The 24,873-nt window shown below is 49.8% G+C and overlaps 3 protein-coding genes across 3 annotated transcripts; all 3 read right to left on the bottom strand.

Annotated features, from left to right (window-relative positions):
- Positions 1-3,356: 3,356 nt before the first annotated feature.
- Positions 3,357-12,513, bottom strand: TGME49_211370 (tetratricopeptide repeat-containing protein; the record flags this gene model as incomplete). The annotated part of the gene is made up of 17 exons (XM_018779536.1): positions 3,357-3,674; positions 3,914-4,000; positions 4,416-4,686; positions 5,101-5,373; positions 5,743-5,785; positions 5,987-6,077; positions 6,604-6,741; positions 7,203-7,311; positions 7,530-7,621; positions 7,867-8,025; positions 8,463-8,921; positions 9,379-9,497; positions 9,937-10,110; positions 10,908-10,991; positions 11,369-11,610; positions 11,793-12,097; positions 12,448-12,513. 17 exons carry the CDS (start codon positions 12,511-12,513, stop codon positions 3,360-3,362), a joined length of 3,027 nt encoding a protein of 1,008 aa, XP_018637977.1. The 3' UTR covers positions 3,357-3,359.
- Positions 12,514-13,028: 515 nt separating this feature from the next.
- On the bottom strand, positions 13,029-16,423 carry TGME49_211380 (hypothetical protein; the record flags this gene model as incomplete). The annotated part of the gene is made up of 8 exons (XM_018779537.1): positions 13,029-13,243; positions 13,391-13,489; positions 13,872-14,015; positions 14,469-14,675; positions 15,038-15,199; positions 15,493-15,762; positions 15,929-16,025; positions 16,343-16,423. The coding sequence occupies 8 exons, from the start codon at positions 16,421-16,423 to the stop codon at positions 13,029-13,031; spliced, it is 1,275 nt and encodes a 424-aa protein (XP_018637978.1).
- A 6,084-nt stretch (positions 16,424-22,507) lies between these two features.
- On the bottom strand, positions 22,508-23,736 carry TGME49_211385 (hypothetical protein; the record flags this gene model as incomplete). Its single annotated transcript, XM_018779538.1, has 2 exons — positions 22,508-22,819; positions 23,380-23,736. 2 exons carry the CDS (start codon positions 23,734-23,736, stop codon positions 22,508-22,510), a joined length of 669 nt encoding a protein of 222 aa, XP_018637979.1.
- Positions 23,737-24,873: the final 1,137 nt, after the last annotated feature.

Below are 24,873 nucleotides of genomic sequence, written 5' to 3'. Positions count from 1 at the left end.
TCTAAGTGAGCAGCCGATGCGGATACAGCGGTGGTGGACTGGTGCTGTACGTAAACCGGAAAGCACAGTCGAGTAAGGAATACTGCCACTGGGAACTAAACACTCCGACGAACAACAAAACTGCCACGACTCTACCCGTTCCATCCACATCTCGGAATGTGATGGTTCCATAGATAGTAATGAAAATACCTACATGCACTGACAAGGTTTTCACTGGCGGAGGGACGAACAGGATCATTCAATACACAGCCCACTAGCAGTGGTGACCGTTAGAAAAGGAACGGAACACCTTACCGTAGAGCTGGAATGATTGGAGCGCGCTGAACGGCGTTCGTAGACATCAGCGCTGCCATCGCTTACAATGCCCTTAAGCAATTCAGCCTTCGCATTTTCTCTATATCCATGGCTGTGAACGTTCCAGTCTGAAGTTAGTAATGATTGGGAAGAAGTCTGTTGAAGGTCGTCCGCCATCGACCTGCCATTCGACTTGTTCTGTGAACAATGCACCTGACGCACAGCCTGACCATGTGGCAGATCAATCCTACCTGAGATACGGAATGTGCTTAACATTGTTCGCATTGTTTATACCACCTTGCCACTAGAATTGTTCTTTTTACTGAAAGACGAAATAGTCTTCCAGCAACTTTTTAGGGACACCCGACGCTTCATCAGCATTCACCGTTGACTACGATTGTATTATCGAGAACAAATATGTGAATGCAAAATCGAAACGTCGATGCACGCTTGCGTTAGGTGAACTCAGTAACGGCTTAAGACAATACGGCTACCTCCGACTACCCTTTTTAATAGTTCTGAAGGGTGGAATTCTACTATTCTGTAGTATGAATGGCGACCTGGTACTTGGTCTTCAGCGGTAGCAGGATGCTTTGAAAGTAATCTGTGTTTATGGAAGGGTGGCTGTGAGTCACTGTCTTAACACACACACCTAAAACGGAGTTATGTCTACCAAAAGAGTAGAGCGGGTTTGGTGTTTCCTCCGTCCCCCATTAATAGTTGAATTGCAGCAGAACACTACATCATCGAAGGAGCCAAGAATGTCAAGGGAGAAGAAAAAGGCGCAGCGAATGCAGCATTGGAGAGGTAGCAGTGAGTGATGGGTGTTAACGAAATGGTTGGTCTGTTGATTGAACCGAGATGGTCATGTGCCAGCGCACCTGCGTGTAACTGTCATCCTGGAGATTCCCTGCTTGGCTTCTGGCTCCTGAGGCGAAATATGAGGTATGACAGTATATGGGGTAATTGCTGCAGATTACGAGCGACACGATAATCAGCAATTTGCCGAACAACACAAACACACACATGCTCGCCGGCAGCGAATGGCTTCGAACCCCTCCTGATGCGCTTGACGATCTGCCACCGCAGCGAAGTCCACGTGGGTGAGCCATCCGAACACACAGGCTAAGCCAGCGATAAAGTTGTCATGTGGCGTTAGGAGTTACGGTCCCAGCATATTGCTTGGTACCAGGATATGGGGCTCCGAGAAAACAGTTCAAATACAGTTGGACGGAAGGTGCTGCTCACGTTCATGGAGGTACGCAACACACAGCTCCTCTTGGAAGACGAATCACATGCGGATTCGAGAAAAAGTGAGAATCGCGACAGAAAGGAACGGCAAAAAAGTGACTATTACGCTCTCTCCGCTTTGGCGTATCATGAATGTGGAACGAGCAACCGACATGCTCCTATTCTCAACAAATGCAAAACGAGAAGAGCAACGAAAGCCCACAGACGCATGTATTCATATATGGCGACAGTTCAAAGTATTTTGTACTCAAGGGTTAATTAAGCACCTTCTGAAGAGTGCTGCTTTCCAGACAGGAATCGGTCTAGCCGTGACGACTTCCGTCAGCCATTCAAAGCTCATTAACGCTGGTTGTACGACGAGATTAGCCGAAGCAAGCTATGTTACAAACGCGTTTGAGCACTCGCCAAATGTTGTTTTTCTGATATGTGAATAAGCACAGTGGCGGTACTGGGATAGCGGAGAAGCAGAGCAGTCGCGTAGATTCTTGTGCGAAGACGCAATCGACTCAAAAAGCTGCATTGCATGTTCTAGAAGTGTGCAACCTTCCCACCAAAGGAGGAAGACCGTAATTGCTCCGCTCAGATTATGGTTGGATACCTTTTCTCGTGAAGCAAGCACTTTTCTTCAGCGATGCTGGAGCTATATGGGAAGGATTAGCACGGCGTCCTTGTAGTCTGATTAACGCGCTGAGGACGGCAGGCGACATCCCGACGCAGCTTGTGAAGCAGCGAGCAAGCAGATACAGTGGAGAGTTTCGCTTTGACGTAGACGAAGAGATTGTGCACTGTGTTTTTAAGTGGAACGCCTTGCCATCACCGGTGTTAGACCTTCCTTGGAATATTAGAGCATCGGTGAACAGCCACTTTCCTCCTATAGGGCGAAGCACTTTTTCGTTGCGCCTAGTCGCAGAAAACGTGTGCGGCTCTGAATGCTGTGGTATCTTACTGATTATGAAGCGCTATTTAATGTACAACTGGGAAAGTCAGAACACAAACGAATTTGCCGGCGTCGGTGACCGATAAGGGCTCGTCTAGCTCTACCCACTCTATGAGCGTTCAACCAAGCTGCGAACAGGTAACTCGTTGTTCGTCCGGGCCGGCATGGCACACTATCTTCTGCTCCTCGTGACTCCAAGGGATTTCCAATCAAGCTTCCCTGAGATGCGCTTTTCTACGACAACTGCTCCAGAGCACTATTATAAAACGTAGACTGCCGGCAACAAATCGTGGAACAGATGTTCGCGACACCCGTCCAGGAACTGAAGGAACAAACAAGCCGTGATGCTGTATATTTCTTTCCCAGGCACGTCGTTCAAATGCCAAACGGATGTTAGACATTTCTGTCAGTCCGTTCCAGTTGTATGTTTGTCCGTTTTCTTAGATGTCACGCGTTTGATGGGCACTTCATAGCCGTCTGCGGATGTGGACTTAGATTACGGTAGATGGCGTCCACGCGTGCAACTAAAACTGAGTGACGTGACCGATGTACCCTGTGCCGTTGGTAAGTTCACATGTGCGTGAAATTCTAGCCACGTGTCTTGTCTCTTAGTGTGAGTGCCCGGCTGTGAGTACAGACGACCCGGAAGTGGTAAGGATTTTGAGCAGGGCGTCGTGTCAACGGAAAGAGAGAATGAAACAGCGTCGCAAATGTCTGCTGTTGTATTGTTTTTCGCACGATATGCAACCGAAAATCTGGGGTTTTCTGTTTCGCTGCGCATGCGAAGAAGCAGGGCTTGTCCGCAGAGTTTTGTTTTTGTCTGAGACAGCTGGGTATTATCCGAGGCCTAGGAAGGAACAAGCGGTAACAGTTTAATTTAGCATCGTTTTTCAGGGGACGGTGGCTCTGCAGCAGTTCGAGAGTTGCTCTCCGCAGTGGAACCCACAGTTTCGAAAGCATCAAGGATGGACACGATGTTTTCCTCTTGCCTCTTCGTTGCTTTTGACCCCATATCTTCGTCGTCGTGAGACTCAGTCTCAGAAAGTTCGGATGTGCACATCGCTTGCCTCTCTATGTTCGCTCGTCGAAGAAAAGAGTTTGCACCTGCAAGGACAATCTCTCCTGGCGCCAGCGCAGCTTCACACATGGGGCAAGTCTCTTCTGTGGAAAGGAGATCTTGGAGAGCGGTCGCCTGCATGGTTTGCAAAACAACACCGCCGCAAAACTTTTGAAAATGCGAGGGCATTTGGCTTATGGCCCAGGAGAATGTAGCAGTATGTTAACATCGCCCGGCTTAGCACGCCTTGCCTCGACCACCCACATGGGATTTCCTTTATCGGCAATAGGCCGTCGAAATCCCTTCCGTTTCACCCTCTCCCTGAATATGCTATGTATGCCTTTCGTGATGATGGTTTTGCATAGAAGTCTTACTCGCGCAGGAAATTTACAGTGGGGGCACATGGCGCAGTCGCCAGCTACCAAGTGCTTCCCGGTTGCAATGCAGAAGGGAGAAACATGCTAAGGAGAGGGTACAACATAAAAGAAAACAAACAAGCACAGAACAGGAAGAAATTAGCCGGTGGCAAAACAACATTGGGATTTATATCCTACACGAGGCAACGAACCTGTAAAACTGGTATCCCACGTCAAAAGATCGTGTATATCATCTAGATCGTCCACCACCAGAATACGGATGGTGTCGTGGCACGTTGAAAGGTATGCCCAGGAGACCGAACACTCTAAATTTCTAAAATAGCTACAGTCCTGCAGGAAATGCAGAATACGGTAGTCCCTTTTATCGGTAACAAGTAGCTCCGGTAGAAACTCTTCCTCCGCTGGGAAAAAATATGTGTGCATCCTCTGCTGCTTCACCATTCGCATTTGTTTTGTTGTCGGAGCTGAGACTGTTTAAAGAAAAACGTGGATTACATACCTGACAAGCGTCACATGACAACGTGAAATCTGGGAGAGGAGCGGCGCAGAAAGGGCACGGTGAACACGCAGGTTCAGGGTCGGCCTCGGCAGACGACGGCGGTTTCCTCGCGCACGCCTCGACCGTACGCTTATGCTTATCTGGGATATCCTGCCGGTGCCCGGGTTTCATTAGAAGCTGCCTCGAGTACTTGTGGGCTCGATGCTTCATAGAGGCTCTCTGAAACGCCAGAATAGCCGAGGTCATGATAGACGGCGCATGCGCCTCAAATCTGCAAAGCGTCGAACAAAGGGCATTTGCATGCTTCCACGTTGGCAGATGATTTCCAGTGGATAGTTCTACCAGAAAGTACTCCATTTATCTAACAGGTGGAGATGCGTCTCGCATGCTCATCGAATAAAGAGCATAGAGCACCAGACAAAGAACTGGTACTCTTCACCAACCGAAGGTCATTCTTTTTAGCCGTACCTCTAGAATTTCCACGTGCTATTTGGTCATGCTCCAGTCCTTACAAAAACGAAACCCTGCGCCAGAGATTGGCGAATGGTTCATGGTCTCAGGCTGGAGAGCAATAACCTACCATACAGTTTAGCTTACAACCGGGCCTTTTTCTGATTTTCAAGAGTATCCACGGAAACACGTACATTACACTCTACTTCCCGTCGTTCCTCGTTGTCACACGTACTCATGTATGTTTTGTAATACCCTCTCGAGGAGATAAGCGGCGACGGTGAGGTCACCTGCTCGCATTAACCGTCGGACGAGGATGTAAGAGTGAAGTGACGCAAAATGGTTGAAGATCTCCTGGGGAAGAGGCAGCTTCTCCGCCTCTAGGTTCTTCCATGTTCGGAACAAGATATCATGAGCCACCTTGTAATGTCCTTCCTCTTGCTCTTTTCGTGCCACTTTGCATGCATATTTTGCCGCTTCTACATGGTCCCCTAGGGCCATATGGAGTCTGATAAGAAACGGTCGACAGACAGCAGGCTGCAGCAGTGGATACGGCAGTTGACCATTGCAGGTTCACCTGCACGAGGCTGGGTTCTGAAGCATCTTAGTTAAGAGGCGAATAGACATCAGAAACTAAACAGCGCTGACGTCATATGTTGCCATTAAAAGCGAAAGATGCCTAGTGTACTCAAAACAATCCAAAAACTTCAGCACAGTGTTTTGAGAAAATGACTTCCCTTTGTCAGCCACCAAGAGCTTCCCTTGGACTGAAATACACACTGGAATCCTTGTGGGACTGCGAGAGATGCCGCCTGGATGCATATACGCGAGCAGTAAGCATCGACTTTAGCTTTCTCCCGTTGTAGCAAGGACGTACTTGTGAAGAAATGATGGGTCTTTTGAAACGCCGTCGGATACGCCTGAGAAGAGTCACGGGGATCCGGACACAGTGTGGTGGTCACAAACTCTATCAGTATGATTCTCTGAATCGGATCAGACATGCCCATGTCCAAAGTTCCGTTTGGGAAATCAAAGCCCTCACGGTATGCTCCGTATGAGTTGATTGTGGAGACCCTCACCCGAATGGTGACGGAGCGGAGACAGACTGATGAAAGCCTCACCTTCAAGGAAGTCTTGAAGTGTTCGAGTAAGAGGTTGTTGTCTAAACCGGCTCACGAGTTCAATGGCTGCATCATACGCGGGTACGTCTGCCTGGTTACCGAGAGCAAAGTACAAACACCAACAGTGGCACACTTCTCTGATACTGTGCTTTGCTGCCAGAAACCGATTCAAACCGACGACGCTCGCCATCAATCCAAAGTTCAAGTCTCAGTGTTTCAAATTTGGCAGGCATAGACACAGTGAGAGAATTTTTCCCCGCGATTGAAGACATCGGAGTAAAGCGTGCTGCGCCGTGCTGTTGCCAGTTCATGCACATCTAGTTGAGCGTTCAGATGATGTCGAACCAGTCCCACAAACCGCGTGACACGAAAGCATCTACTGCTTCAACTCTCACTGCGCGACACTAGCCCCATCTCGTTGAGCTGCATCCGGAACTCAAGCCTAGCTGTCGGAAAGTGTCACACACAGCGAAGATCGTCGATTTTGAGAAAAATACCATATCTGGTGCGCACACAGTTGCAGTTTCTGTAACTGGTGGGGTAACATTCAGGTTCACCAAAAGTGACTCACGATCCACGCTGCTTCACCAATTCCCCCAAACAGTTTTACGACTCACGTTCAAGTATAAGTCCAGCGCTTTTTCTGCGTTTCCACAGTTGGCATAATGCCGCGCCGCTTGTACAGGCAGGTTCTGCTTCTCATAATATACAGCTATGCGTTTCTGAATATCTGGCTCTGTTTTATCGCCAGCACTCTGTAGATCATAAAGAAAAACACGGAAGAAAAAGCGAGGGACAAGATGGATGAAACATATTCTCATAGAAGGGCCATGCATCCACCGTCACTATTCAGTGGCCAAAGAGTGTCGATGACGATGATGTAGTCGAAACTCTTCATGGCCGCTTCGGAAAAAATTGTTGCCCACATGCATGTCCACCCGCCACGGATGTTAGCACTTTGCATTCTTCTGAAGAAGGCTATCTCCGATAAAGAACGATAAACCTGTGAGTAGAAAATATGTGAAACCCTTCGTTCGTGAATCTAGCGGATGCGTATTTGCCTTCCATCTTCCCTTACTCGAATCGCACAACTTTTCACTGCCATGCCGCAACGAGATTACCAGCGACTTGGTGGGCGACACGGAGACCATGCTTTCGACCGCCGCTTTTATCGCGCGCAGCGAACTACTACAGTTTCCAAATCGATACTCCTTACTTGGACAAACGCCTCCATTTCGTCCCGCTCTTCAGCAAGAGTCATCGCCTCTTGGACGCGGCCCGCGGCCACTAAAAACGCCACCGCCTCCTTGATGCGTCCTTGCTTCCTGTGTGCCATTCGAGGAAATTTGAATGTCGGTTGCTGCCCCCATAAGCGTGAAATGGAGGGATGTGAGGATTCGCAAGAACTGCAGCAAGGCCGAAGGTTCCTCAGTGTGGAGAAACTGTCTCGCATAAATATATACGATGTCCGTCAACTGACAGCAGCATTGTAAACCAAGTTCAGTCTCCTTCACAGTGTCCCCAACTGAAACAGCAAACTCACCTGCAAAAGTCCGCTGCGGTCTCCGCTGCCGCGGCAGAACCTGTTGTGCGGACCAGGTCAAAAGCTTCTTGCTCTTGTCCAAGTTCATGAAGCTGGAAAGCAGGCAAGCACTGAATGGGTAGCTTGTTATAATTTGTCTGCCAGGGGAGCTGAGCTGATGTTTCTGATAAGACAAATATTCTGATTTCAGAAGCATCCGCGGTAATGCTGAGTCAGTGCGACTTTATTTTTCCGTAGACTATGGACACCACAGGAACTCGACAAGCCCCGATCAGGGAGTTATCATGACCTGAAGACCAGTTCTAAAAACGGACGTTCCATGTTATTTCTGCCGTACCAGGATTCGGACAACGGCTTGGTAATTTTTCGCTCTTGCGTAAGCTTCCATCGCTTCGTGGAAGCAGCGTTGTTCCTCCTTCGCCTTTGCAAACATACGTTGGAGCTTGGGTGATTCTATCTGCCTCATCAATGGTGCAGCTGCTACGAAATCGTGTGCCTGCGTGAAAAGAGCGCGACATGCGACCTTACACCTGCTTTCGTCTTGGCAAGTCTCTATTCTTGGTGGGAAGACGACATTGCTACAGCAGTCCGTTAAAAAGAAGACATGAACTGGCTTGGGGATCCGAGACCACTTATCATGTACAGAGGCCCTGTAAGAGGCAGTCGTCCTTACATTGCCCTTCTGGTTTAGTTCGTACCTCGTAAATAGGATCACATTCAGTTTTGAGTCACACCATCATACACTCTACCCTCCTTCCGCATGTGGTGGTGATGGCACGCGACGTGTCGCCTGTCTTTGCAGAGCCGATGACGGCTGGCCAGAGCAGTGTATCATCTATAGAACCAGGAAGAGATTTCCATTATAAGTGATTGTGTTGCATACAGAGATCACGGAGCGTTATCCCGCAGGGAAAAGGATTCAAGAAGGTTCACCTGGATGTACAAGGCAACCGCCTTGTCAGTGTTTCCCGTCTTCTCATGAAAACTGGCTGCTTCCGCGAACTGCTTGAGGTCTTCAAGGAGAGAAGCGCATTCGTGGAGTACTGCACGGTCACCGAGATCGACAGCCATCTGCATCCCGCGCTGGATTTCCCCTATTCGTATGGCACATCGTGCGATGCCAGCGAGACAGATCCGCTGGGGTTGTGACACTTTCGGTGTTGGAAACGTTCTTCTGTTTCCGCGGTTCTCCTTCTCTTGCCCTGCACGTTCGCTCGGGGATGCGGCTGAGGCTTCGTCCGCCGGTCGCTCCGGTTGCCAGTGACCCTCTGATCTGCTGAACAACTCCCGAGCGCGTTCATAATGACGCAAAGCTTTTTGATGTTTGCCTTCCGCCTCGAGATCATGTGCGTACCGGAGGTTGAGAGGGGCGAGCCTCTTCGGATCTAAAGTCTGCCGACAGAGTAAGTGAAGGAATATGAAACGACACAGCCGTTAGGTTGCTGGCTTCGTTCAATTGTCTATGTAATTCCACTCTCAGGTCGTGATCGTTTGGGTCAAATTAGGTGAAAGTGTTGCGGCGCTAACGTGTTCAAGGTGTGAAATCGACTGGAAGGCGACGAACACATGCAATGTGCGTTTGACTATCGAGTCGCGTTTGACTGAGATTGTCAACCTTCCTACGACACGAAAGAGCCTCTGTTATATGGTTTTTAAACCAAGACGCGGCGACCCTCGCAAGGCTGTATACACCCAATTTGAAACGACTTCATCTAGTCCCAGCGCGCCAACAGGAGCTCAAAAGTGTAACACATGCAGCCGTGCTGTTGAATATCAGTCTATTATCCTTTCGTTGACGCTATGGTATCGGCAGACCACGCAGTCTAACCGACCACTGCGCAAGACATACCTGAGCCAAAATCAAAGCCCTGTCCCAGTTCTGCAAGTCAACTAGAAGATCGAGAGCGAGAGTTGCTTGCTTTGACTTCAAGAACGATTCTGCCGCTTTGTCGTAGTCTTCCATGTGTGCTGAGTTGACATACGAGTGTCCACGATAAAACAGTCAAAAGCAGAGTCAGCCCTGTTCATAATTATACTTTAAATCCCCTCTTTAATGGTGCGACGGTAAGCAACAACGGAAACAGGGCGCCTAAGTGGCGCAAACCGTCAGCCAACGAGAAACTCCATACACTAGCTCTCCAGTTTGGCGAGGAATAAATATCGGATATGGTTATGCAAGCGTTTACACGAATCGTCCGAACTGCGTGAAACTGAATAGAAAGACACAGGGGAATGCTTCTGGAACTGCGAAGGAACCCTTCGCGACCTCATCGAAAGAAACACTACAAGCAGGACAGCCTGAAGGGACGACGGCTTGGACATTGCCCTGTTCTGACTATTAGAGTAATTCCCGCAGCATACCAATTTTCACGCTAGAAAAGGTTCCTGTTTGCTCTCAAGCGCTTACCGTAGATATTGCCCATTGCAACGAGTTTCTCTTCACTTCGCTGGCGAATGCCGTTCAGCCACATAAGTATGTCTGCCCTGGGAATTCGCTGGTACGCTTTTTCGGCCAATTCGAGGTCCATCTGGTCCAACGCTGCTTTTCCCAGCATTTCCCATATCTGTCTCTCCAAGGGTGCTGCACAAAACACCAGCGATAATCTTATCCAGGTACAGGTTGAAAGTGGACTTACATCCGCATCCAAGCAATCTCTATGAACGTCTCATGTTGAACAGATCAGACGGCTCCGTTATGTAGCTACAAACTTCTCCTCAGTGACGTTTTGAGAACATACTTTTGGTTATGGCAGTTGAATGGAGGCAAATGCGGTCCCTGGCCACATCAAAGGCCTCTTGTAACTTGTTTAGGGCCACTAACTGCAAGATTTTAGGAAGCGCTTTCTCAGCCGAGATGCCTGAGGGTATGCTCAAGTTTTGAGGCCGAAGAATAGACTATCGAATTAACGAAGAAAATGACGGCACTTCGGGACTTTCGCCAGAAGAAGACTTAGCACCGTGGTCGCAAATCGCCTTGATATCACTGCTACTTCGCAGTGTCCAAGCGACAACCTGTGGTGAATGAATATGTATTTTTTCACATATTTATATAACTGCTGATTGACCGTGCAGTTGTCAGACATAAAAAACAAAGGCGCAGACAACATAGCAGACGAGCATCACAGATAGTCCCATTCTGCGAGCTATCCTAAGTGTTAGTGCATCTTATACTCCCAAAATCACCGTCTAGTGGATCGCTCAAGCCAATGTAGGACAGCGACGCCAAAGGGCCACAAGGGAAAGAAACAACACTACTAGACCCACCACCAGGTACTACACGTGGGCACTCGACGCTTGCAGGGAATTTGCAATATGCCAGATCTTCATGGAATTTCACAGAAAACAAGCTGATGGAACATCTAGCCATCGTCCCCTCACCTTTGTGTTCCAAGACGACTGAATTATGAGTTTTTAAACACTCTGTCGCCAGCTGCCCCGATGGAAGCTGGTACGTGAGAATACCTGGGCGGGAAACGACCCCAGACAAATTTGCAAGGACAGCATGGAGTGGCAGGAGAAAGGTCCGCAGGCAAGTCTCGACTTTCCGCTCGGCAACATTCAAGAAACCAACAGGCATTCTATCGGTGCAACAACAGGGGAAATAGATACAGCTTCAGAAATAGAGAAACATAAACGAACTCTCCACCAAACTGCATGCCTCTGCGAATGCTTGGCATCAGATGATTGTGAAGTTACCGTTCAGCAACGTCAGCGGCTGGCATCCACGATCGGGGAGCTCCGTGACGCACCGAGTGCGTTTCCCGTCGAGGTGCAGGTTCTCGTCAAGCGATTGGACCTGAGGAGCTCTCTCAGACAGACTAAGGGTGCATGAGTCTTACCAAGGAACCGAAGCTGTCTTTCGATGCGGCAGCTGCGCGATGCTGTTCCATCACGAGGTGAGAGTGCACGTTCGAATGTCCTGGAGATCGGGCAGTCACTTACCTCCATGACCGTTTCCCCTTGGAGATAATATGGCATGTAGCAGTAAGTGGTCACTTCGTTTTCCATACAGCACACAAATATCGTTGGATCGTTCACGTCCCACAGGACTGTTGACAATGGTTTGTCAGTCTTTACGACCCTGCAGTTTCGACAAGGTGACATTTTCAAGATCTTTGATAAATCGGCAACTCCATGCGAAGCAACCGCTAGACTATCAGAAATGACAACGTCTAAATGATTTGAATGGCTGCTGCCGCCTGGTCCAAACTTCGTTGTCGTAGGGAAACCAGGTTGTGCGAGCGTTTTAATTCTGGTACTAACCTGACGCATGTTTCCGTGCAGGGGTTGTGAAGAAAAACGCCACCATCCTTGTCCTGGAAAACCGTTTTCGTACACGGTCGATTGGGGAAGAGGGACACAATTCGGGCTGAGTGCTGATATTCGCAGAAGCCTGCTTTCTCAGCAACTGAGAAATATGTCATGTATGTCTCCGAGTGAGCGACCACCAGAAATCCGTCAGCGAGCGCACATGCAGTGGCAGAGGCCCGACTGTCTTTGTTGGGAAGACACTCGAGGGTACACTTGTTCCCTGCTTCCTCCGCTGCGTTCAGTGAATGCACGTAGACCTGAACACAAATACCGGATGCAACAGGCTGCTCCGTGGCGTGGACAAAACGCTAGACGCCGACGAGGCAGGCCCCCCTCCGTGTCACTCTGAGCCCATCTTCCTGTTTGTAAGTGGCACGAACATATCCGCGCCCGAGTACAGAAATCGCAGACCGGATGCATACGACTTGCACCGTTGATTCAGTTTCAGGACCACTCGGAGAAACAGCTGAATGGATCGCTCGGGCCACTCCAAGTACATCTGAAAAACCTGAATGCACACTCTGTGAGATCGCCTCGCTTTCTCAGATGCTGTTAGCAGTCCAGACGTCACCCGACAAGGACTGTGCTTGGATGCGAATGAACCTACCCTACCGCCTGCTAGGATGGCCGCTGTCGAATCTCCTATCGTCACTTTTGCGATGGGGTCATTCATCACTTGAGTCATTACGTGCTCACAGTGCCCCTGTATGTAGTCGAATCCGCACACACACTCAGTGACGTACGAAATCGTGACGAAGCTTCTCAGCACTACGTGCATGGGAACACTGGCGAGGCGACAATCTGAAACCTCTTTCCACTTGCACGCTTGACGCGGTCTTCTGATGTCGTTGCTCTCGGCAGTGCTGCCGCAGCTAACAAAATCTTAGCTCGTGGCTACACAACGAAGAGCAAATTTCAGCTACTGTTCCCATTTGTTAAGTGGAGCGGATCTGTCGGCGTCGGGCCTTTATCGCTCGTTCATGTGCTGCGACGCGCATGGCAGTCAAAATATAACTTACATCTGTAGTTCACACGTAACACAAGCGATTCTGCTACAATGGAGGGAGGCCCGAGCGCCGCTCCGCCTAGGCGCCGACAGAACGTGACATTTACGCTGCTCTTACACTTCACAGAGTCTACTGCCACCACAACACCATCCTCTTATTTAATTTTTTGTGTCGTGATCAGCTAGCTGCTAGCGTGAATGTTATTTGCGGATGCGCCCTTCGCGAGCATGCAATCCATGTTGCCTGCGCCAACAAACCATACCTTTGATGAGTTATAACTGAAGTACTTGACAAAATGCCCTGCTCCGACCGCACAGTGATGGCGGCCACAAGAGGCGAAAGCCGGCTCAAAATCGACAGTGATCGTGGACGAACTGCACGACAGGGTGTGAGCATCTAGTAAGGCAACATACACAGCAAGTGGAAGCGGACTTTACTAGATTCTTGAATGAACTCTCTAGCTGGGCAGGTAACGGTTGAAGGAAAAGTGCATCAGGCTAACAGCCGAGAGAGATATCGTTTCAGTGCCCCAAAATTCCGTACCAGAGATAACGAGGTCAGAAAGAGAGGTAGCATGGAGGATAGTAGTGAGAAACGATGCGGCGAGGGAAGGCCTCCATGCTGAGTAACATGCAATGTATCCTGAAGAGAGCAACAGAGATTGCAGGAAACAGACGCGTTAGACGAGTCTTACGTTATCAGCAATCGTGAGATTCCCACGATACGCGTCACATTTCACGGTCTGTGTGCACACCTTTTGGTATGCCCAGAGGTGCCTTGACGCTTCTTGTGTTTCACAGCATGTTTCAATAGTTATGGCGATGCCGTACAGCTGGGCCTCAATCCGGAATCCAAAAAGCTCTGACACCTTCTGTCATTGGTCTGCATTTTCCCAGACGCTGTGTATCCAGGTGAGACGGCCTGATGGAGGGGCCAGAGAAGAAAACTATTTACCAGCGCCGGCAAATCCTGATCGCCAAAGGCATTTCAAAGCCGGAGAAGCGCTGCCCGTTTTGCTGGATACCTGTGGTGGTGCTGAAACATAGGAGTTCACCAGTTGTCGACCATGAAACCTGGGCGACGCGACCGATTTGAGGATGCAGTTTTATGCCCTCTTGCGTCACCTCCGCCCAGTTGTGGGCGCTGATGATCCGGATAGCCCCGTCGCCTGAGAGCAACGACGCATCTCGCGGGGGGAAGTGCACCTTCGTTGTCAGATGCTGCATTTTAAAAAGACTCTGCTTATTTCCTGACTATGATCTACCTTAATGCATGATCATATACACGAAATCTGTGGAGCAAAGTCGTAATGCCATTATTAGGATTTAGTAACTACTGAGGCGATGACGCCAACGAAGCTTCGACAACAGCGTCGGCACTGGGCCCCAGTTTTTGTTGTCAATGAAAGGGGTCGAATGCAAGTATACATTTGACACTTTACAAGGCGTCATTGTTACAAGGCGTCATTGTTGGAGAGACCAGAACGCTGGATGTCTCGCCCACCCTCCGCTGGTATTGGATATTATATCTGTCGGCAGGCCTCTAGACTGCGCGATCTTTTTTTCTGCAAAGCTTGGCATGAGCGCAAACTCGAACATTGCTCTCGTGATTAGGCAGTTACCTGCCAGAGCAACTTTCTTTGTCTTCGGCGAGAAGGAGAGGCCGTCCAAATACTGTGAGAAGACCCGTTGAGACGAGACGGTCACAATCTTCTTTTTCTTCATCTCCACTTCCAGCACATCTACATCACCATACCTATATCCGACGATCAAGGTCTTCTCATCCGCCCAGGTCATATCTCTAACAAAGCCATAGTTTAAGGAGATCTCTGACAAAAAAACGCGACGAAGAGCCTAGTTATGATACAAAATGCTAAACACCTCCGTTCTCTGCCGTGCCGCATTCTCCTCTCCCAAGTGTTTGTAACAATTTTCAGTGAGGCAGCAGAAGCAGTGGGGGAAGTATAGATCCATTCGCTCTCCTAGAGTCCTCTCGCTCTGGAGAGTTCGGGCTTATTGCCCTTTCGTATATGCGGTGTCGCACATCTTTCTACTCATACCTCTGAGAGGCGTGTACGGCAGGGCTCAGTTGTATTGTGAAGGTCGTGTCCTCGAGTCAACGTCAAAAGGAAATCGACTACAGGTGTAAGTGTGCCATTCTACAGCCGTGTAAGCATACATCAGTACTCACCTAACGTATCAGAGGGATCGTCCACAGAGTAAATGGATACTGATTGCTCCCCCAGAAGAACGCTGAACAATCTTGACAGGCCCCGAGCTGGTCCAGCAGGATATCTGGCAAACTGAATAAGACTCGGAGACAATCGCGTCTGGAACGCGTGGACCAAAGTACCTGTGTCCGACACAACGACTGGAAAACGGTATGTGTGCATTCAGCTATCGAGTCCGAAACCACATACCGTTACTCGAGTAGAAACATGTAGTGTTTAGTGAGCCTAACACCTTACCGCCACGAACGTTTCTGCGCTTACAGGGATATGCGAATGTTTGTTCATGATCATTCAATGACGCAGTTCTCTTCCTGCACTCGAGCCCTCGCAACCCTTTACGTGCCACCCAGGGAAAACTGTCCCGACGTATTTCCTTGACTGCAGGAGGGCCACATGGTCCGCGAGTAGTACTCACCTTCTGCTGTTAACACGGAAACAACCTTGTCCTCGCTCCCCAGAGCGATTGTGTCTCCGCTGTCCCAGCTCCCCGACCTTACTGCGAGTGTGTGGGTGCCCACGACGGTTTGCTTTTCTCTCGTTACTCGATTATACAGGAACACAAATCCCTTGGACGTCGCAATTGCCAGAACTGGCTGGGTAGTTGACCACTGCATGAAGGTCACTTCCCTGCCTCCTGTTTCGACAGTGATTGCCGTCTGTGACGTCGCGTCCCACAGAGTAACCTCTACACACATTTAGAAGGACAACGAATCCAACAACACTCACAGTTGCGTTCAAAGAAGCAACCAATTTGGCGGACGCAGTACTTGGTACAGGGCTAAAATTGTGCTTGAAAAAAACCGCTTTGATATCATGATTGTGAACCGTGGAATGCTGGCATGGAAACGTACGTGCTTCGCCTGTTTGGGACACTGCCAGGCATTTTCCTTCGCAGTCCCAAAGCAGAGCCGAAACGGGTGCGTTCGAATCCAACAGAAACTTGGCATACTGAACAAAGGACAAAAGCAAGCTGGAGCATCATGGTCGCAAAAGTGACAAACTCCTGCACCCATCAAGAAAATCCACCGGGAAACAGCACCTGGTAACGGAGAAGGGAACCGCCACGAGCACAGGTACAGCGTCTTTTCTGTTGGAATTTCCTCTGGACACTGCACCCCTGTGCACAACATCGATCACACGAGATTTGGAATGTAACCTAAACTTACATTATGTTTCGCAGTGACGGTGCGTTTCGAAAACTCGAGAAGCAATACGTGTTAGGCACTTCACCAACCTTGTTTTGGAGGCCTTAAAATGGTCCTTACTTGACGTGCCAATGTATCGTACAGCCCGACCTCCTTAGAACCGTACCAGACAAAGGCAAAGCAGTCTGGTTTGGCTGGCATCGGTTGCCACGCGAAGATCGGGGGCTGCAGTCGGACAACATCGGGTCTGATCTCAAAAAGGGTCCGCATATTGTTTGTCTTATGCTTTTCAGCTGCACCTGAAAAGCTGCTGGCACCCACGTGTGCAGGGAGAACAACAGTGAAAATCGTCTTGCGGTTTCCGCGCCTGCTTTCGCGCTTCGTCTACTGCCCAGAGAAACTGATAGCTGTAGATCTCCATTTGGCTGCGAGGTCACCCCAGATCGACAAAGATCTATCTGTTGTGACCAAGTTCAAAGTGACTCTGCTGCCATGCCGAGTTCGTGGTCCAATTGTTTGTTATGCAACCGTATTATGCCACAGTCTGTATGGGGAAAAAACAATTCTGATTCAAATTCTAATGTCCACAGCAAGGTCAATGCGCTCCTGTTACCAACGAACGCCATGTTGTTTCTTATTTTACCCATAATGCGCATGAACTTTTCGAATTCAACCTGCCTGTGCATGCTCTAATTTATACCGAAAGACAAGTGGGGCGAGAAGTAAAACCTGTGGGCGAGCCAAAACAGTCCGCTTCCGTTACATGGACAGCATGAGTTTCCCATTGTAACAAAAATATTTTCTTCAGCCGGGTACAGATCAAGAGGAAACCCAACTGCGTCGTCAATTCTCGTTCAGACCTGCCAGTACGTCGGAGAGATCCTGCATTCAACGTGTGGCGTTGTTTCTTGCAGTGGAATTAGCCAATTGAGTTTTGGTTCGTCTTTGCGAATGTACGTTCAAAGCTGCAGAATATGGACCCTTTCTGGTATCCTCACCATCGCAGAAATTGCTCCTCTTCACTTACGTCAGAAGACCTTCTCGTGTTCAAAAACAACGGGTTCAGCGATGTTTTTCTTGGGGCTGAGCTGTAGACCCAGCCCGCACCCGGCAAGCTGCATCGTTGCTCGCAAAAATTGTAGCCCCTTGGAGAAACGGACGGTCTCCGCAAAGCTCTCCACAACGACGTAATAACGCTCTCGATAGACACATATGCATAGATGACTCTAGTATACCAAACACGACGACAAAAGGGCAATCAGCCGCCGCATAGTGTCAGCAATAACTCTCGTTTGTTTCAGCGTACTCCTTGTTGCGTTCAGTGGAAGGAAGTTGCCAATGCAGTATCGGCATTGTTCACAACGTTGTTGACACGGATTTAGCGTCAGAGTTGCATAGTGCTTGCTTCTGATTAACCCTACCTTAAAAACAATAATGGAGGGTTATGGCAGAATAACCTGTGATCCGGCTGGCGGGAGTGAGAAGGATGGGCGGACGACACGATGGGGATTAGCCCGCCCAGATATCGACGGTTCTTGCTCTGGCCTCAGTTTTTTCCCTGGGCAAAGGCATCAGGAGGATCAATCGTTTTCTGCAGTTTCCCCGACCGGATACGCACTGTCGAAAGAGCAAGGGCGCGGAGGGTCTGACATCCCTCCATACTTGAAGCGGCTTAGCCACGGCAACAGAAGCGGCTCATGGAACACAGCATCAACCGTTGCATCTACATCATTCACTCATCCTTCACTAGCCGAAATCCACTGCTACTGGAAGCAATCTGCAACCGATTTGACTATTGCAAAGGACGGTGACGAAGGACAAGAGAGTTCTCAGACAGCACAACAGCTTTCCTATTCCCGACCATTATCACCGGCACCACATGACAGGCCGGTGGACAGAAACGTCCGTCAAGGATTCTTCACGCCCTCGCCTCTCACACTGGTGCCTGGCCTGCATAGATTTCCATCGGAACCCCTTCAGTTTCTTCCGCCTTGCGCTAAGCCAGATCCACACGCAACAAAGGTTGCTGCCGAACAGCATAGCAATGTCCTTTACGACGGGACACGGCTTGCCAATTCTGATACTGACTCGGACAACTCCCGGCGGGCGCCCCCTGGACCGTCCTGCGGCTCACGTCTGGAGTCCCGTGCTAGTGCCACACACATGCAAAGCTGTAATTTGACTGAGTCAGCGAAGGTACTTCTCGATGCACGCAGCGCGCCAACTTCTGAGGCCGTTATACCATCGGATGTTGAGGAAAGCCGACAGCGCAAGGCCTTCGCAGATTTCCGGAGCCACAACCGCGAAGAAACCCGCCTCTGCTGTTCCAGGGAGAGTGTCCCGCGCGGTGGCGGTCGTGCGACTCCCCCGACACCAGGCGTCAGGCATGCATTCCAGGCTATCGCAGCTCTGAAAGTCACTGGAAGCGGCAATTTGCACTCTACAAGCGTGCGGCCACGCTCCCAGCCGGAACCAGTGGAACACACGCTGCTGAAGCTTAGAGTCAGGAGCGAGGGTGCGCGACGCACATGTTTGCGTCAATACGTATCCAAGATTGATGACACCGAGAGCCCGTTCTCGCCTTCCACGAACTCCAGGGACATCTGCTATTCACTTTCAGAACCCGTCCTTCCTATCCAAGAGCTGGGTCAGCTGCTAGAGTTTACTGACGAACGTCAGGCGGGGTACGCGTTATCGCGGCCCCTGCAGGCAATTCCTCAAAAACTACTTCCGTTCCAGTCTTCATCCCTTCACAACTTTTTGTCTACATGGAGGCATATTGCTTCGGAAAGACAGCTTCTGCGTAGACTAAACTCGGATGCAAAACAACATAGAGCCGCCAGAATCTTGCGCCATGCCTTTCTGGCTCTACGCATGTTTGCACACACTATAGCCCAACTTCGAATTAAGGGAGAGATCTGTCACTTAGAAGCTCTCGCTCACACCGCTCAGAGACACTTTTTGGCCTGGTTTCGCATTCATTATGCCGCTAGTGCCCGTAAGATTTTCCTTAAAAAGTTCGGCCTGATAGCTCTGCGGGCTGCTGTTACCGAAGGACACGAGCTTACAGCAATGGGTAAGTCACAATGGCCGTGGCTATAAGCGGGAACGCACTCATGAAGTGGCATATCTCTTGAATGTCGATGAGTGGCTCTTCTCTGTTGGAGGAGAGAGGAGGGGGGATGGGTGTAGTAGAGATCCATCCAATATGCCGAGGACTTTATCGCGAAAAAATATCTGCCTTTCCGATTCCATTGAGAATCATCAATCTCGACGGTTGACAACCAAGTCGTCCATATTGAATGAAGGGACATAGTTGTGACGACAGTTGGCTGCGGAGACTGTGACACGACCAGAAACTGTGTTACTTCCATTCCACATGAGGCGCAGTACGCGGGTGGACAGGCCGTGTAGTGCTGAGCCGTTTGACCGTTTCACGTGTCATGTATTACGTTTCTTGTTTCACTGTGCGACAGGCGGGGCTGCCCATAACAGATCTCTCAAGTTCCGGGTACTACGAGCTTTTTCGAGCTACCGACTTACTCAGATTCAGGCGCGAGTGCGTGAGGATTATGCAGCGATTGTATATAAGCATTCGCTACTTAAAAAGGGCATGAAAGGCTGGTGCAAATGGCATGCCTACATCAGCGCTTGCACGAAGCTTCTAACTGTTGCCTCGCAGCTGGAAGAGGCTCGTCGCCGAGAAATCCTTTCTATGGTTCTTGGGTTGTGGAGAGAGGCGACGATCCGCGCCGCAGCAGAACATGAGAGGTGAGCGATTTGACGTCTCGGATGTTTGGTGTTGGTCGACTTGCTCGCCGCCGCATAATGGCGGCCGTACCAAAACCTGAACCAGTTTCTGTTCAACCGTTCAGAGTGCACAGTCTAACACGAGACACCGCATAAACATACCAGATTATGGACACACTTTGGTCACTGATTGGTTTCATTCTGTGGTATTGTGCATGTTTTCCTATGTAGAGCTGCGGCCCTTTCACGCCCTTGGAGACTCAAAGTCCTCATTCGAGGGTGGAGGCGATTGACACACCTATCAAGCTTATTTCGCAGAAAGACGAGAGAAGATGTGCTCAAGATTGTTGCTACGACTTTTCAGCGGTGGAAAAGGAGATACAGAGAACGAATGCTCACCGTACTCGCAGTCCAAAAAGATGTGCGTGCTATTCTGCGAGACAAGGAGAAAATCCTATTATCCACTGTACTGCGCAGGTGGCGATCATTCGCGTCTCGTCGTGCATTGACAACCCGGGCGTATAGTGCAGTAATAGCAAACCGGAAAAGCCACTGGTTTTCGGAGCTCCGAGTGGCTGTATCTCTTCTGGTGGCGCAGAGGCAAATAGCAGGTGCAAACGCCAACCGTTACACGCGTCGTGTCCTGCTACTCTGGCGTCGATTAAGTAGGCAGCGTAAACGAGAGCGGTTCGTGCTCTGCTGTCTCTTAGACGCAAGGGAAAACGCTCTTTACAGTGCTGCCTGGGCAAGGTGGAGGCACGCTACATTCCACTATCAGCGTGCCTCAGAGTTCTGGCAGACGTGCACGACAAAAAAAGCACTCGCCTCCTGGAGAGCCGTAAGCAGCCGGATGCGCCACCTCCGCACGACTTCAGCAGATTTGACTGCAAAGATACATGATGCAACCAAAAGGCAACCGTTTAACAAATGGCTCACATTTGCCCTATCTAGAAGGAAAATGAAGTTTGAGGCTTTTTCCTGTTGGTGGCATATCGCTTGCAAGCGCAGGCGCGACAGAGGATTGTCAATCTCTCTTGCGGCTCGAGAGAATACGAATGTGCTTCAACGCCATTGGAGAGCTTGGCAAGAGATGTACACTGAAACGCGACAGGCGAGGGCGTTCCAAATGGGGCAACTTGGGAGAAAGGTGTTAGGGACTTTGATCGCTTACGCGGAATATCGCTGCACAAAGCGGGCCAGAGATCAGGTGAAACTGGACACCTGGGCTAATGTGACTACAGAGAGGGTCCTTCTAGTTTGGAATCAAGTGGCGAATTACAGATGGCGATTACGGAATTCCTATGCGATGGCTGTGTCTCTCCGCAATAGGACGCTGCTCGGTACTGTGTTCGCACTCTGGTGGGAGCAGACAGAATTTGCATTAACGTCTGTAGTGATGGAATCGAGGCCTTGTGGCAAGACAGCGGTCTCACGTGCGCCCATAGAGCCAAGTCGCGTTTTCGAAAGGTGCATCTCATCAAAGCTCGTAACAATGCCTGAAGCTAATAAGGGTACTGGTGGCGCCGCCTCCGTGCAGCTTTTTTCACCGCGGTTGTTGCCGGTTACGCAAGAAACAAACCGTGATTCGTGTTGGTCGCGGGGCCGTGAAATACGGAGTTCGGAATTCTGTGTAACGAATACGTCTGCTACAAAAGGTCAACGTGAAACTCTAAGGAACACGTTCGCAGCTTGGCGAGAGAGAGTTGGGTTTACGGCAAGTGGTCGAGGGTCAACCGTCTCGCCGAGGGTGGCACGTGCTACCACGCGTTTTGTAACAGGAAGAAATTCTGCAAGTGGCAGACCAGAGTCAAACCCTCTCTGGGTTGAAACTGAGTCGGCAAGGGTGTCATATAAAAAGGCACACGACTTTCGCTTCAGAACAGTGATACAGCGTGGCTTCCACACATGGCAAGTGTTTTTACGTACAAAAAATGACATTGTGAAAAGGCTTCAGGATGAATTCCGGGCGGTACGGTGTATGAGAAAGTGGAAAGCTGCGTTTGCAAGACGAAAGACGTTGCATGCCCTGGCTCATGTCCAGCGTCATTACTTGCACGATCTGGACCAGTGTGAACCTCCGAAATGCGAAAGAACATTCTGAACCTTTTGGTGCTCTTATGGTCCGATCATACAGCTGCGCTCGTCACGCTATCTTCGGTAGCACAACTGGAAAGCGTCTGGCACCAATTAGAGTAACCTCGGTTTCCTCCGGCAGTTGAATGGTGGATCGATGAGCCAGTAGAGCAGAGAATCTGATATTTGTTGCCGTGCGGGGTGTTGCGTGGGGACAATGTGTCAATCACGTACACCCCTGCACTGCGTTGCTTGCTTAACAGTGTCTGCGCCGACACAGAAGCATGAGATGCTCACGTGGAAAGTGTAGCACGTTATGCGAATTTAATTGGGTTCATTAGCACCGTCTGGTCAATACATCGATCCAACCTTATGGGTTGAGCCGAAGACACATGCGATAGAAGCGTAGTGGTATGACACCGGCTAATTATTCCGAGATGGAGCGCGCAATGCCGCAGCATACTAGACCAGATTGCAAGGCCTTAGGATGAGGCGTTTGCAGTGCAGATACGCCAGTTCGAACGCTTTAATGCTGCTTGTCAGCGTCTCGTCTCTGTCTAAATGTGCGTCAATGTGGTCGAGGCATTCACGTCGTCCCCAAATAGCATCGCGCAGCTCCTTGAACTGGAAGATGAGATTGTGGCATCTCTCCACTGCCGTGTTGTTCATCGCCACGAAGGCAATGTCACCTGCATCTATGTTGAGCAAGGAAGCATGGGGGTGGTAGTCAATGTCGAAAAACTGTGCTTTCGTCGTTTTGGTCATCAATAAGTTCTGCAGGCACATAAGAGAAAATAAGACACACAGATGTCTCCGCTGCAGTTTTCAAGTCAATATTTTGTAGTTTTGTGTCTTCCCCGATGAACGCTGTCTTTCGTCCTCTGTTGTGGGATCGATGCTCTGCGTCACTGTCTTGGTACGTTTGCGCTCAGCTCATGTAGAAATCATCAGGTCCTTTGCCAACTACGACCTGCACTGAGGGCGCTGTCGTGCCACGACTCTCACAAACATTTCGCTCTGATTCCGGCTGGCCCCCAGATGTTTGTTTGTTTTCATCGTTGCTGCTTGTATCGAGAATCAACCCTGTGTCGGCAAACGTTGACTGCTTGTGTCCACAAGACGACCTACCCACCACAACTTCGGCTCGAGTCCACCCACCGACTGTATGGCATTTCGCCTACTTATCGACTATCACGACACATATTATGTAGACGTGTGCTTCAGTTTAAGGTTAGCTGGGCTTCAAATTATGCAGATGGGGATCCAGGAAACTGCACAGTTTTGCTGTGGAGAATCGGAATAATGCAGTGGAGATGTCAGTTTCCCTTCCTTACTTGGCTTTCATTCCGTGCGTCACTCTCGAGCTTGTCTCTCCATCGAATCACACTTGCCAATACCAATACCTCGGGCTCGTGGTTGAGCTCCACGAGCTTCCGATCCCGCAGGGCATCTGCGGCCAGTCGACTGAGACAAGCACAGAAACTCTGTAGGCACCTGATGGTGCAGAGACACTGTTGCTCTCGTTGCGGAGAGGCCAGGGCGGCCTCTTTCTTCTCCGATATCATTAGACATTCAAGAGACAAGATGCAGTCCACTAAAGGCTTCAGTGCCCGGATGGAAATACTTTCCGTCTCGTAGAGGTAGCGGACCTCGAAGGCGAACCAGCGCTGAAGAAACTCGATGCCCTGCATGACAGAAGGGCCAATCAAATGTAGAAAGGCGTTCAATAACTGGCGCCGGGTCATTCAATTCCCGACTAGAAATTGACATAAGTAGTTCGTTTTCGCCATTTGTTTGACGTTTCTCAGGATTCTCTTCCTCCTTGTACGAAACACTCGTCTTCCCAGCTTCTGCTGTCTACGTGGCGGTTCGCGTAAACGAGCCAAAAGCATTAACGTGAGGTCAATTGTGGGGAGAGGAGAGGTGATACAGCGGTGGAAGATATTAAAGATATTCGTTGGAACTGCGCATCACCATAGAACAAGTAGTCTATTTAAATGCGTAAACACTTCTGAGCGTGGGCTTGTGTGGGATAATCAGGTGTAAAGTTTTTCGTCACGTGCTCTCGTCGCAACCACTTGCCTGCATAGCCCGAGTTGGCAATGGCTGCGCAGGTGTTTGACTCGTTGAGTGATGGAGCGTTCTGCAGATGACTAGATGATTTGTCTCTTGTGCTTGAATAAACCCTTTGAGGAGATCATCTCGAAAGCGAAAGAGTTTTTCCGAGTATCTGTAGTCTCTCCCGTTCACTCGAATTGCGGTTGGGAGTTTTGCAGCATTCATGAATAACCAGAAAGGGAAAAGCTCATCACCTGGCTTCCATTTCAGAGCCCAAGCTTTCAAGAAGCGAGGGAAAGCTTGGCGATGTCGAGTGGCTTCGAACGTGTTGAGGCCGACGCTTTCCAACTCTTTCTGGAATTGCGTAAGGAGCCGCTCGTGCCGGGACCAGTGCATTGAGTCCACTAGCGAAGAGCGGACAGACTTTGATAGCACGACACGTGTCCTGTGTTGGTTCTTACAACCTTGTTCAACTAGAAGCTCAGAGTAATCTTCAAAGGCATCTACAGGATTTTCCTCGACTTCGTACGGTCTGTGTGGAAGATCCGGCGACTCTGTGACGGTTGAAAAACCGCCTCCTGCTGAATCGTCAGCGTTTTCCATGCTGAAATGTGACGATGGAGGTTGAGTGAAAGAGGGCAGAGCCTCCTCAAACCTTTGTTCCAGACTGCGTTCTTCATCATTTTCATTACCATGCAAGGCGCCACCCAATGGCGAGACTTTGGAGACACTCTCTGACACCTGCCTGTGTCCTCGTCTGGGAGATGAAC

Source organism: Toxoplasma gondii, chromosome IV (assembly GCF_000006565.2).
Source record: "Toxoplasma gondii ME49 chromosome IV, whole genome shotgun sequence".
In the NCBI taxonomy this organism is placed as follows: Eukaryota; Apicomplexa; class Conoidasida; order Eucoccidiorida; family Sarcocystidae; genus Toxoplasma; species Toxoplasma gondii.
The sequence above is the reverse complement of the archived record's forward strand: the minus strand, read 5'-3'. Positions and strand labels throughout refer to the sequence as shown.